This window comes from Chlamydotis macqueenii, chromosome 6 (genome assembly GCF_036417535.1).
Source record: "Chlamydotis macqueenii isolate bChlMac1 chromosome 6, bChlMac1.mat, whole genome shotgun sequence".
Taxonomy (NCBI): domain Eukaryota; kingdom Metazoa; phylum Chordata; class Aves; order Otidiformes; family Otididae; genus Chlamydotis; species Chlamydotis macqueenii.
Genome location: NC_141561.1, coordinates 6,887,862 through 6,902,245, shown reverse-complemented (window position 1 = coordinate 6,902,245; position 14,384 = coordinate 6,887,862). Strand labels below are relative to the sequence as shown.

General features: G+C 38.5%; 1 protein-coding gene across 1 annotated transcript in view; it reads left to right on the top strand.

The window, feature by feature from the left end:
- THSD7B (thrombospondin type 1 domain containing 7B) overlaps positions 1 to 14,384 on the top strand; it is a 260,791-nt gene that overhangs the window by 78,420 nt on the left and 167,987 nt on the right. The window contains exons 5-6 of the mRNA XM_086750826.1: positions 3,325 to 3,480; positions 5,171 to 5,368. Of these exons, the coding sequence (XP_086606952.1) occupies positions 3,325 to 3,480; positions 5,171 to 5,368 (354 nt within the window). The remainder of the gene's footprint in view (positions 1 to 3,324; positions 3,481 to 5,170; positions 5,369 to 14,384) is intronic.

The window sequence follows — 14,384 nt, the reverse complement described above, 5'->3', positions numbered from 1 at the left end:
TGGTCATCATTGGTTTTTAACATAGTGTTTGTATGCGTGCCTGCAAGTATGTGTCCGTATGACTATATTCACAGATAATTTATTTATTAGCTTAAAATTACTTTATAGAAATAATCATACCAGAGCTGATTTCCTCCTCCACTCTTCCCCCAAATCGCTGCCTCAGTAAAAATAAATGGGGAAACAAGATACTTTAGAACCCAATTTATTATCTCCTGCTGGTAGCAATAACCTGAAAATAACAGCAAATAGTAAAATTCAAACTTGAGGCAGACCCTGGTGCTGGGAACAGCTGTAGTTGCATTTATAAAGGATGGATCCAATATAACAGCTATAGAAATGTGCAATGTTTCAGAGGCTCCCAGATTAGTACTTGATTGCTTTTTCAAGTTTGTTGTATAGATTGGGAAGAACACAGGACTTTAAAAGGCACAAACAAACCTAATAAATAAGCTGCTACTTGAATCAGAGATATTGCCTCCCCCCTTCTCTTGCCTCACTTCTGCCTTTCTCCTTCCCCTAAAAAAGTGGCTCATATTTTTCTAAGGAAAATAATTACACAAATAGTACCTTTTCTATATGAATGTAGGAAAATGCCATTACAGAGTAGATTATTGAGCAAAATCAGAAGGCTATCCAGTGCTTGAAGACAGTCCTAGCAGCTGTGTTAATTTATTGCAGACGTAATGTAAGGTTTTTTTCCTGAACAGGCGTCCCCAGCCAGGCTATCAGTGCCTTTTTGGAGGCTCCATTGTGTGAGAATTTCGGCATTTAAAAGATTTGGAAAAAAAAAGATATTTATTAGAGTATGAAAGAATAGCAATATAAGATCACATCAGGCTTTTAAATAAAACTGATGGAAATCAGAGTTGTCAATCAAATGAAGAAGAGACGAAACTCTCTTCTAGAGGTCTCTGCTGATCCATCCAGTCGCTCTGGCTGTCGTGCTGGAAATTGTGGCTCTTTATACCTGCCTGGTTTTGGAAAAAGGACTGTAATGTATACGCATTTATTAATGCAGCTTGTTTCTTTTTATTCTTGTCTTACTCCTGAAGACTTCCACTGGCAGATTGTATTTAGTGTAGAGTGAGTATAAATAAGCTGCATAGACCGGGAAGATGTTTGGGTATTTGTTTAGAACAGTGTATTTTCTGATTTATATTTTACAGAATATATAAAATTACTTAAGGAATTGAGTAAACAAGCAGCCATATTCCAGTAGGATGTTGGTCCTAAGAAAAGAGCTCCCCCTGCTAGAATTAGATAGAACATCAACCTAAGGGAGGAAGAGGAGTAGGAAGGTTGTTGGCAGGGAGAGGAAGGCAGGGATTTTCTCCAAAATAGGAAGAAGTCTTCCGTGAGCCTAGGATGGCTGGTGAGCTCTGTCTATGAACAAAAACCTGCACCTTTAACTTTTTGTAATCAATTTTTCTTGTTTTTCTTTATCCAAACTCAATTTAAAATACTTGGCACCAGTGCTTGTAGCTGGTTAGTTTCAAGGCAGGAGAACCAACCTGCTTTATCTAGTGACTTCCACATTTAAATAGTTAAATTGCAATATGTAAACAGTCAAAAAATCGGTGAGGAGGAAAGAGCCATTGCTAACGCTGTCGTCTTGAGTCAGAGCAGAGTAGGACTGTTCTTTGTTCCTTGGGTGGCCGTCTGCACTCAATTTTATTTCCATTCATTTCTTTCAAGTGAACTCTCAAAAAGTGATACAGTTTCTCCAAGCTTGATGCTGAAAGGCAGGTTAAGCCATGCATGAGACTTCTTCATAAAATAAATACTCTTATCCTTAAAACTCTACTATTTATCTCATTCTGTCTGTCACTTCACTTGCAAGGTCTCTAGAAAAGGTCTGTTTATGTTGGCATTCAGGTGAATTGGATTTATGCCACCTTGTAATCTCTAAATGAACATGTCAAAGGCCTTATGGTGTCTCAGAAATCGTTCAGAAAATCATCTTTTTTTGCTAACATATTATCTTTCAGGTTAGAATTAAATCACAACTGTTGTTTAATCCTATTATTCTGATGAACTGGAGTCACAAGCACTGATATTGGTCTTAAGTCTCTGCTTTAGGACGTGTAAATCAAAATTTACTGGGATTTTGAGCACTGAAGTATTGTGTTTTAAAAAAAAAAGTTTTGCTTCTCTTCAAATGATTAATTTGAAAGAAAATGGTAAAATATCGGAAAAATAAAAGATTACTCATATATTGGGCATATTTTTATAAATTCCTTTCAAGTCAATTCCATGCATGGAAGCAAAGGAAAATAGACATTAAAATGGGGATAAAGCAAATTCAGTAGCTATAAAAATTAATGAAGTCTTGGTAATACCATGGCAGAGTAAACTCAAACAAGCCTTTGCCTTTTGAAAGACTGCTTTGATATTGATTTATCTAAAGAGGCAGCCAAACTCAGCCCATAATGTAATTAAAATGCAATATCATATAATGACTCAGAAGACAGATTTAAGAGTCTTTCCCCTTCTTTTCCTTCCTCCCTCTGCCCTAAATAAAAAGGTGAGAAAAGTTAATTGAAACTAGAAATCTGTTATGATAAATGAAAATACAAAGGGAATCAGCTTTCCAAATTTATTGTCAGTATCAACTAAACTGGTACTTGGCAGACTTTGGAGTTGGCTCATCTCTTGGATGAAGAGGTTTGGAGATCCATGCATGCTTTGGGTGAGTAAATGTCTCGCTTCCCAGGCAGGAAAGATGCTTTCTGCATGTGTCTCTGTAGAAGAAACCAAGAGCTCTGCTCAATTTTATTGAAAGTGGGTGAAAAAAATTCAGAGGTCTGGACCCTGTGTCTGTAATCTAGAGGTGGTCCCTGAAGGGGATGGGTATGGGGAGATGCCCACACACCCAGGCTTTTGTCACCTGCCTTTGCCTGGCTCCCAATGGCAGCATGAACTTTTTGGATTGCATTCTTATACGTCTTCCTCTTCAGTACGGTGTAAAGAGGTATCCTTGGCCATAAATGTGAGGGATTAGATTCTGGCTTGATGCTTCAACACTGTAGAAAATTAGCATTGAATTTAGTTTTAAAACACCCGTTTACCATTAAGCATAGTCTTAAGTGGCCTGCTGAATATGGATGATTTAGATAAAACTTTATGTACCTTGCTGAACAGAGGATTAACTTTTTACTCTGGGAGGTAAGGCCTTAAAAAACCACTGGATTTTGGTGCATTCTGGAAAACTAAGGCTAACAGTAAACTCCGGAGCTCTGTGCATTGGTCAGGGCAAAGTTACAGCCCTGCTTTTCTTTTTTCCTTTCTTTTTTTTTTTTTTCTTTTTTTTTTTCTCTTTAGTTACTAGACCAGTTGATGGGAAGCTATGCCTGAGTCCTGCTCCTTCTGCCTCCCAGCTGTGTAACCTGCCGTGCCCGTCCGAGTGCGTGGTGTCTGCCTGGTCAGTGTGGGGACCCTGCCTTCCCGAGAACTGCCAGGACCACCATGGAAGGAGAGGTAATGATTGCTCTTATATATTGCTTTTGCCACACTGGGGGATCTAAAGCAGGTAATGGAATATTGTGATAAGATTGCAAAAGCAGTGGTGTCAAATTCTACATTGGGAGCCTAATGTATTTTTTTTTTTTAAATTAATGTAACATAGGATGAAGCTCTTAGATGTGCGTACAGGAGTGGAATATGACCTTTAAAAGCTTTTTGCAGTTATTCTTGAGAGAAGAAAAAAAAAATAGGAGATTTTGAGCTGGACTCAGATCCTTTTATCCTGCACTGAACTTTTAGAAAAGGAGGATTTTTTGGGGGTAGCAGCTGCAGACCTCTGTAGTGCCAGGCTATCCCTCTCTGATCCCCCTCAGAAGTCTTGCTGCATGCCTGGATTTAAGGGCAGTGCTTGGGTGAGGTTGGAAGATGTCAGGACTGAGGTGTATCCCACAGCCCTGCCGTTGCAGAGTTAGGCTGACCCGAGAGATTGTTCTCAATGTTCTGGGTTTGATTTAAATTCCCTGAAGAAAAGTATGCAAATATCATTTTACCTACCTGGATCTTAAGTGACTAGCATACATGTTTGGTGCTGCGGCACTTTGAGATTCAGTGCAGAGCCTTTCCTGAGGCTCTGAGTTGATAAGATGCCGGTTGGAGTTCATGTCAGGGAGTGAATATTATTGTTTGGAAATTACCTTTTCTGAAAACAGCATAAGTTTTTGAAATTATTTGAGCTGGTCAGAAATAATAATAAAAAATATAGTTAAATAGAATGGTTTCCAAAACCATTTCATTTAAAACAATTTAAAAATTTTTTGTTTTTACTGGTTTGAGAACAGTGGAAGTTTGATCTGTTGTATTCTCTGGAATGCTTTATTTTTCATTTTCTTTTCTGTTTCACGGCCAAGGCATTTCCATGTGGCTTCCCCTAATGCTATATATTTGGCCCTTGTCTGAAGCTGTTGTAGAAAAGACCACCATGTATTTTTTTCTGGCTTTCTTAGAATTCTGTGTCATTTACATAACAAAACATGCTGAAAGATACTTGTGTATTAGTTCTGCATTTTATATAGTAACATGACTTTTGGTTTTATTTAGGAGGAGGTAGATTATATAATCAATTCTTTAATTATTTCTGTAACCTTTTTCTTCCACTTATTCGAATCTTCCAATTTAATAGGATGTCATTTCAAAGAGGTCTGATATGCATTATGTATCAGAAATCCTTACACCTTCATAAGGCAGAATACTAATTTCTCAGTAAACTGCTCCGCTGTATCTCAAAACAAGCCTTTTCATTAGTAGATTCCCAGGCAGAATGTAGATATCCTTTATATATTAGATTCCTTAACTGTTCCTCTCTTTTTATCTTAATGTTGTTATTACATTAATATATGCATGAATATATGCATCAGAGGCAAATTCCTATATTTGGATGTGTGTATTTCCATCTAATGTTGATAAAAGGGAAAAGGAAATGTGAAAAATGTGGGTTGTTGGAATTCTTTATCCACGGTTAGATTTTGCGTGCTGGACTGTGGGCACATACAGCCAAGTGCCATCCTGATCAGTTTAGTTTGTAAGTGTTGTTTATCTTTGTATGTCCTAGTTCCAGATGTCCTGTGTAGTCCTCCTTGCTACTAGACTATTGGTATAAATATTTTTTTTTGCTGTTGTCCGGTTAATTCAGTTTCTCTTTTTCCAGGCTTTAAAATGAGACAAAGGCAAGTGATCGTGGATCCGGTAGGCACCCTGGCAGATTGTCCACATTTAATTGAATCTATTCCTTGTGAAGACCCGCTGTGTTATGAGTGGATCGTTTCAGAAGGAATATGTGTGACTGACCATGGAAAATGTGGACCTGGAAACCGCATGCTGAAAGCTGTATGCAAGAACAAGAAAGGTATGCAAAGGTATTGTCTTAAAGGCCCCGTGGTTTTCCGTGCCTCCTAAAATGACATTCTACTGCAGAGCAATTGCAATTATTTACAATAGCTCCTTACTGAATTTTTGTGAAACTTTCTGGTTTTTGAGATGACTGTGACGCTCATGAAAGCCCAGGGCTAATGTTACCCAAGATTTTGCTTGGAGTTTTCTATTTTATCCTAAAGGAGATGGCTCACCAGCACAGGTCATGTGTTGTCACTGCTGCTTTACCATGGTAAAAGTGGGGTACCAGTGGCCTGGTTCTCCCTAGAATCGTTTTTTTTGGTGCGTCTTGTACTAAAGTAGGGCTGTCAGTGAGACCAGCAGCACTATGGGCATTCACAAAATTAATACAGCTTCTAGCCTCAGTTTTTAGCATGTGGTCTGAGTGTTTATCTTGTTATGATAACCATCTTACAATCGTGAGAAGGGATGCTCAGTTGTGCTGCCAAAATTAATACGAGAATGAGATGTAACTGAAATGATCGTACTAAGTAGTGCTTTACTTGGCAGCAGTTTGAGACCTGCAGTGTGTTCAGTTTACAAGTTGTTAATAATGAATAAGTACATTTTTATATGACGTTTACAAACAACCAGCAAGAGCTTATTTCTTGTGTGTCGTTTGAACCTCAGCCAAAAGTTTCATTTCTTGATAAGGTCAGCGTTGTCAGATCTTTAGATTCAATTACATGGAGCACGATTTTGCAGTCCTTAGTCACAGTGAGACTGTGCTATCATTTCAAAAGTGGCAAAATTGTGGAACTTTACAGCCTGCTATTATATCTGAAATGGAGAATTCTTCTTTTACTTGGTACTCAGACCGATTGCAGGAAACAATTTCAATAACAAGAGGGGTTAATTGGCAAGTGGTTAAAAGTAGCGTGTCATTTACAAGGCATTAGAATCTGACAGAATGAAATGATGGCTGCTTTGTCTGAAGAGCACAGATTCTCCTGAAATACACTTAAAATCTATGTGGTTTTCTGTAAGTTTGTGAAAATAGGGCAAAAAAATCTTCAACTATTATAAAATGACATAGCCAGAATGTAGCAAAGAGCAAGGAGCTGCCTCTGAATTTTATCTGAGTGGCCTCTTCCGATGCGCGATCGTGACTGTAGGTCCAGTCCTGCAGTGATGTGTGCAGATGGAGTCTTGTATTGCTGAGCACCATGTACTTCACGCTGTTTAAACTGTGCCAACATCCATTTTTATGCACCAACTTGTGACTCGGAAGGAAATCATAGAACATGGCAGATGCTCCTTGATCTATGATCAAACTGTTCTCGGTGGCTGTGATCCTTAAGAAGCCATGCCTTTGAAGTGCCTGTTCCTCACTTAATTGTTCAACAAGATACTGGAAGTCTCACAGTACCCTTTTCATTTCAATTACTCTGTGCGTGTTCTAGTTACAAAAAACCAGAAGTTGGGACATTCTTCCCACCCCACCACCCTGAGGCAAGCATCATCACTGGATGTGATTGTTGTCTGGTTCTAATTGAGAAGGTTTGGCAAGGAAATGTTCATATCACTAGGCAGATCAGAAGCACTGGTTAACACTACTTTTAAGCTTTTCTGAATTTTTGATCCAGTAAGATAGGACTGGCGGAGTCCTTAAAAGTGGAAGTTGGGGAGAAAAATGTCAATTGGTTTCTCCTTCTGTCAGTCCAGTAATATTAGTTACTTTGTTTATCACCTTTTTTTCCTTCTGTAACGTTCTCTTAACTACACTCCCATTGCAATAAGCGGTCTGTTTTCTTGGATAAAAGCTGGAGTAAGTGGCAGAGTTGCATAAAGTGTTTTACCTGGAATAGCTGGTTAGTTGGTAGTTGGGAGCCAGTAGGGAGTTGTGTGAAACAGTGAGACATCAATTACAGTTAAAATAGCATAAGGCCTATGCTAATGCTTAGCATTATCCAGAAATTCAAAAGTCTGTGCAAGTAACTAGCTTGCTGAACACATTTAGGGTAGCGGCATTATGTGCTGCTATTTTCATTTACTTAAGCGCCTTTTGTAGAATTCAGCTGTGTATCCTAAAATCCAGTCATTTATCCAGTCCTTCTATCATCCATGCCTGGCATTGTTGCTCGGTATTCCCACTAAATGCCTAAAGGCATAAAAAGGGGTTTTGGTTTTTTGTTTTTTTTTTTTTTTTTTTTTTTTGGACCTCATTAAATGACAAAATGCAGTGTATCATCGTCTGTCTCCCGTGCCACGCTGGTGGTGCAAGCCCATGCCATGCGAGAGGGTTGGGAGTAACCTGTTCAGAAGGGAAGCTGGGAGCAGTGGCTAACTAACCTCTTTCTCTAACTGAAACCTCACCTTGGGAGCCCCTTTGTAGTGTTCTTTCTTTTGATTTTAAAAAGCCATACTTTCCAGTGAGAAGGTTTTGTGGTGCTGACCCAGGTAACAAACTGCTGCTGGGCTAAGCTGGAGGTTTAAGAACTCCAAGTCAGATGAAGAACCGAGTCAGATGTGGGTCCGACTCTGGTTTGCAGGGTTTCTGTGAAGGCTTCCCTGTTAAAGCAGTACCGGTTTGTAAGGGCTTTATATGACTTTCAGTGAGCGCTTACTTCCACTTGGTCTAGAGGTACAGAGATTACTTTTTGTTTCTTAAATAGGTTAACGCAGGGGGTCCATAACGAAGGGGCCTCCACAGGGCACGTGCTGCTCACAGCGTTTTTCATGGAGTAGCTGGAGTCTGTAATTTGCAGCAGTTAGCATACATGAGGAGTAATGAGAAGACTGTAATCATCACATTGCTTTGTCATTCTTAGGTGCCTGTCAGCTCCCGCCTAGCAGTGTCTCTAATCTCTGTTAATAAGTTATTGAACATGCATACAATGCTTGCGAGAAACTCTTAGTGTCTGCTTCATAGCTCTCGAGCGTGCCACTTCTGTAGCATCAGAAGATAGTAGTGTAATAAATCAAGTGAAATTAAGTAATGTGTAGAGATGCAAGGAAGTAATGCATGGAATGGGAAAAGACCTATATTGCCTGCTTCTGCCAAACAGAATTTTTCAGCAAAGAGGTTTTTTTTTATTTAGGTAGTGAAGGACAGTGAAGACTTTTGGGGAAGTCTGTGAAGCCAAAAGAATAGTACAGGAAAATGGATGGTGATACTGAAAATGGGATTATGTAACTGTATCATTGGGTACATGGATCTATAATTCAGATAGAGAATTTATTTGAAAACTCACATTCACAGACATTCTGAGAATTATATGCGATTTTCTCAGAGTTGTTGTTTTAGGTTGTTCAACAAGGAATTGAATAATCTCCTGTTTGTAACGTATTCTTGATCAGATAGTTGCAAGTATGTGACATTTGAATTTGGGCAGTGTTGATTAGAACCGACAAACATGACTGTGCATTGACCAGATGAAAATAACTCCCTGAAAACTTTCCAGTTCACTTGCTCTCCTTCAGTGTTGCTGCTCAGTAGATACAAAACCATGAACAAGGTTAAAACTTTCTCATTTTAAAATGCAATTGGACAGTAGCGAAAGTGTATTATGTTTCATTTTTTGAAGACAATGACCAAAATAATCTTTTACGTGCTCTGCTTCTCATGTCTTTGTGGTAGGTACAGGCACTTTGAGACAACGGGAATTCAATGTTGTAGTGGTGTGCAGAAAACTGCAGATAATATTAGACAACAGGACTTGGCTCTGGGTCAGACAATAAAAACTCGGTCCAAAGAGGAGTTGGTGTGCCTTCATAGGTAGTTTCATAGTCTTTTGATTTAGGTGCTAAGAAATGCAACTGGATTTAACACGTAAGCGTTGTTGGGTTCAGTCTGATGGAGGAATTTGGGAACCCTTTTTATTGTTATTTTCCGTATCTATTTTAGGCTGTATTAATAGTAGAAAAATAGATTGAAACAGGACAAAGGTTGAGCCAAACTGTAGCTTTTAGACATGCACGTTATAGTCACGTAGCTTATGAGCAGAGCAGTTGTTATAGTGAGGAGTACAACCCGAGAACATAAGTAAAAGGAACGGCAATAAATTCATGAAATAAGAAGTATGACTCATAAAAGTAACAATTCATTTTTCAAGCCTTTTATAAATGTTTCTGACAATACTGTAAACTAAATCTCACCTATTAGCAATGCTCTTGAATAGATTGTAAAATGTTATTATTCAGAATCACACCCGCAAGTCGTCAGTCTGTTTTGTTGTAATTCCCATGTCATCATTTATTAATTTGCTTCTGCTTGTTCTAATTCCTACCAGAAGAACTATTAGTAACAAAGACGATTTCTCTGTGATAGCGAATGGCATAGTGTCTAAATAATAATAATAAAGAAATCATTTATACCCAGAGGCTTAATTATTTTAATCAGAAATTAGCAGATCAGCAACAAGGTTTAATGCAAAGGTAATGTGATTTTGCTGGATTCAGACTGTTTTACTCCTAGTTAACAAATCTAATCAAAGCCCAAAAGCTGCTGAGCATTTGCCTTTCTATACTGTTAGCTTGGGCATCTGGGTTCGTTTGTTTTGTGGGAGTTAAAATTGTGGGGTTGCCTTCCTTTTTGAGGACAGTGTTTATAAAAATGCCAAATAATCTATCAGTTCCTTATTCCTGCACAGTTCATGCAGTGATAGGGGGATGCCGGTGCTGAACCCAGAGGAGCAGCATCCCACAGCCACAGGTTCTTGGGACTTGTCACAAAGCCACCTTCTTCAGCACGGGGCTGTACGAGTGGCAGTGAAGAGCAGTCAGGAACATAAATTGTTGTGGAGTGAAAAAAAATCAATGCTCCTCATTTCGGCAGTGTTACACCAGATGGTTAAACCTATGCTTTTCTTTTTCCCGGTATTAACATTAAAAAACCAACCCCCACACCTCCTCCAAAAAAAATTTGCAGGGGGTGGTAAATAGAAGAATCCCACAAAGTAAGGATGTTCAGCAAACTTTTAGGCCTGTTGCTTCTTTTACTTTTGAGGAGAAAACTTTTATATTGCTGCTATTCTTGCAGTACTGGTAAGAGTCATTTCAGCAACATCTTGCTTTATTTTTCTGTGTGATCTCTTTGGTTCTAGGCAATTGGTATCTAGAACGTGGCACTTGCCAAGAAGACAAGAGGACTTGCTTTTTAACTGTTAATAAGTTCACTGAAAAGGTGCATGTTGGGGATGAAATACAGCTATTCACAAATTTCTCTTCCATTGACAGTTTTATTTGTAAAACTGGAGAACATTATTTCAGAGAGGCAAAATATTTTCTTTCAGCTTTTTTTTTTTTTAGATTAAATGTTTAATGTTTGCTTTTTCAGTAAATGAACTAAACCAAGTCTGAAATAAAACTTAAAAAATCAAAATATTTTAGAAAGAGAGTGTTAATATAAAAGCAAAATATTCCTTTTACATTGAACAAACATTTTGCCTTATCTTGAAATTACTTTTTTTTCATAAATCCTCCCCCAATCTCTCTTCATTCTGCTTAAAACAGAGTTAGAGTTTTTTCTTCCTTTTTTTTTTTTTTTTTTTTGCTTCAGTGCCCAAACAGAAATCCATTATTCACATAGCTCTATTGACAGAGCAGACACTGAAATCCTGTTGGAATTCAAGCGAAGAGTAAAGGGAAGTAAGGCAATCAAAGCAATGTTATTTTAAGATCCAATATTATGTTCTGCCAGAGCTTGACAGAGAAGCTCTGTGGTTATGGAAGCTGAAGACTCTTTGGGGGTAGAATATTAATAATGGTGTGCTCAGTTACCTGCTTGTACTTCCAGTTCAATCACAACGTGTCCTGTGGTCCCTAAGGACGGTTACCGCAGAGGCAGCTGGTGATGTGTGCTCCGCTTGGTGCACAGTGTCACGAGAGGCAGGAGCATCCCCAGCGATTCTGCTCGAATCCTCTGGACGGAAGGGGCTGCAAGGAAAGATGATGTCTGGTTTTAATTCTGGTTGAGGGCATGAAGCCAGCAGCTTTCTGAGAAGTTCTGTTTTAATATAAATCTTGGCAAAGCCAAGTTCTTACCTGGGGAGAATTTTTGATTTTTCATCTTGTAATGGATTAATAATAATCCAATTTTGCAGAGTCTGTTTAATTTCTCAGAGGAAAGATTTACTGTGTTCAATTTATTGAAAGTAAGTTTTAAATAAGTTCTTTCAGACATATCAGAATAAGATCTTAAATCTCCATTGACTCATTGTGTCCACTGACACAGCGCCACGTGTAATGGTACGTCTGGATTTTGTTTCTCCTGTAAGAGTGGCATAAGCTTAGATTGTGATCATTCTTTATTTTAGAAACTGAAACTTTCAGAAAAGAAAAGAAGCAATTTTGTTTGTAAAATTAACATACTTGTTTTCAAGTTAGTGTGGAAATGCACCTGTCTTTAATCTGACCTTAATACATGGAGTAACGGAAATCAATTTTTCTTCAGAGATGCTTTTCCCCAGGTCTGCCTGTACACGGAGTGTACCCAGGAGAGGTTTGTCTTTCTGAGGGGCGGGTGGAGAGTGTGCTTCCAGTGATACGCGGTGAAGGAGAGAACGATGTATAGGTAAAAGTTAAATAGCTCGGTCGATGGATTAGGAACTGTTTTGTCTTGACTTCTTAAATCATTGAGGTTCAAAAGGATGGACTTGTATACTGCTTTGCTGAAATTTCTGTGCTGTCAGCAGGAGCAGGAGAAGACTCGCAATGGGAGTTTTGCCTGAGGAGGATGTGATTAATGAGTGTCCGTTATGGACTGTTCGTATCAGTGCAAATGGAAAGTGAGACAACTGTAGGATTTGGAATTATCTTGTAGAGAACAGTAAAATGATCCAGTTGCTTGACAGACTTGCACATACAATCAGGAAAATTAAACAGGTACCAGCACTTGTAAACTTCGCAGGTTCAATTACTCTTGTGGGGCTCAGCCTTCTGCACCACATTGCTCATTCCTCCTCTCAGTTTGTGAGCGCACCCCACCATACCCAGTCATTGGAGCTGTTGATCCCAAACTCGTCTGTTTTCCTCACTATTAGAAACCCAAATCCTGAAAGGCAACATGCAGAGCCTTCTAGCAATTAGATAGGATCCATGCTTCTCGTTTTGCAGCTGTGGTGGAAGGAGCATATTGCAGTGTAGTAGCAAGGCTGATGCATATTATGAGTGTTTCAGGAATCCTGAAGAATGGTGTGTGGTTTGTTCAATAGATTTGAGGCCCCCCTTTTTTTTTTTTTTTTTTTTGAGTTGTGAAGATTGATGTGCTCTTTGAACAGACTGGCTGTTTATGAGCCAGGTGGAGTGGATGTAGTTACCTCCATCAAGCCTTACCTCACAGCAGCTGGTGCCATACCAAATATTTGATCTCTCCTACTGGCAACATTTAAAAAGACAGAATGCAGATTGTGAGATTGTGACCTGCTCTAGGAGTGGTGCACTGACAATTTGAGGACAGAGACCATCATGAAGTCAAGTGAATTTACTGTCTTTGCATTCTCTACTGAAATTGATGTCTGCAAAAGGAACAGAAGATCAGCTTTAGGTTAATTTTAGAGTAAGCTGCTGAAAAGTAAGAGCTTTCTTTGCTTAGTCACACTTTTTAACAGTCTTAATTCATTCAAGATCATAGCAAACATATGGCTCATAAAGCCAAGAAAGACAGAAACTCAAAAGCCTATAAGCAATTCTTGTAGTAGCGCTACATTTGGGTAAATATCTGTGTCTTACAGTCAATATCTAATGCTGGAAAACTGGAGGGTTGTGGGTTTGAATCTAAAAGATAAACTCAAATGTACTTTGATTAATTTTCTTTATCTTTCAGTGCAAATGTGTTGCATGATTTCCAGCTGAACTGTGGCTGTGCTTTTTCAAATGCTGGTGACGTGATTTGTGTCAGTCATCCGGAAGGCAGCTGTAATCGGTATCCAGTGGTGATGTTAGCTCTGTGTAGTTGGCAGACAGAGATACCACTGGAGCTGATTAGGAGAATATAGCCAGCTTTCATCCTCTCATCCTCCCTATGCTTCTCAATATAAGGTATTACAGCTACCTGTGATTTTTTTTTTTTTTTTTTTCTCCGTGCCAGCTGAGCTAAGTGTGAGCTTGTGGTTGGTGCAGAATGCTCTCAAATGAATTTCTATGCAAAACCGTATTTTTTTTTTTCCATATCTAGTGCTCTTTTTGGTACTTAATGTCTCCAAAAGATGTTTTTCAAGACTTCAGAGCAGTGTTAAAATGGTGAGGGCAAAGGCCATTTCTTCCCTATGGCTGTTTCAGCAGAGAGGAGATGGATTTTCAAAGATCCAGCTCCCACTTGCATTAGTGAGAAGGACCAGCAGGTGCTGATTTTTTTTAAAAATGAACTTGAGCTTCAAACACCTGTAGATTTGCAATGAAGATTCAAGGTAGCCCTTTCAGAAATAGGAATTATAACATTAAGAAAAATATAAACGTCACTTATTATGGAAGATCTGTATTGCCCTTTATGTTTTAAATGTTATGGAATAAGTTTGACATAAGTTGCTCTGAGTTTGTTCTAAAGGTTACCTAAAGAGCATGGCGTGTGTGTGTGACCTGTAGGTCTGTTACATTGGTGCAAGAGGTTTGAAGAAACTGTATAGAAGGATTAATATTTGTCTACTAGACTAATGCAAATGTGTACTTTAAACTTTTTATGTATAAACAGTTTTTTAACATCTAGGGAATATTTGATGCTTTCTAATCAGCAAAACTATTTATAGTTAAGTCTGGAAAATAAATCTTAGAATAGATTTATTTGTTTTGCTCCTCACAATATATCATAGACAAAAATCCCGTATAGTATCAATAAGAAATACCTATAATTGCCAATAGCAATTACTGTTTTCTCAGTGAAATAGAGCATGCAGCCTGAAATACCTGTTTGTCTGTTTTCTTTAAACTAAACATAACTTTACATACGTGTTGAGTTCACATTCTTTTTTAGAGAGTGATTGTATTTCTTAGGGAACACTGATTCAACGAAGGGGAGATGTGAGCAAAATAGGATCCTTCTTGAACTGCATTTG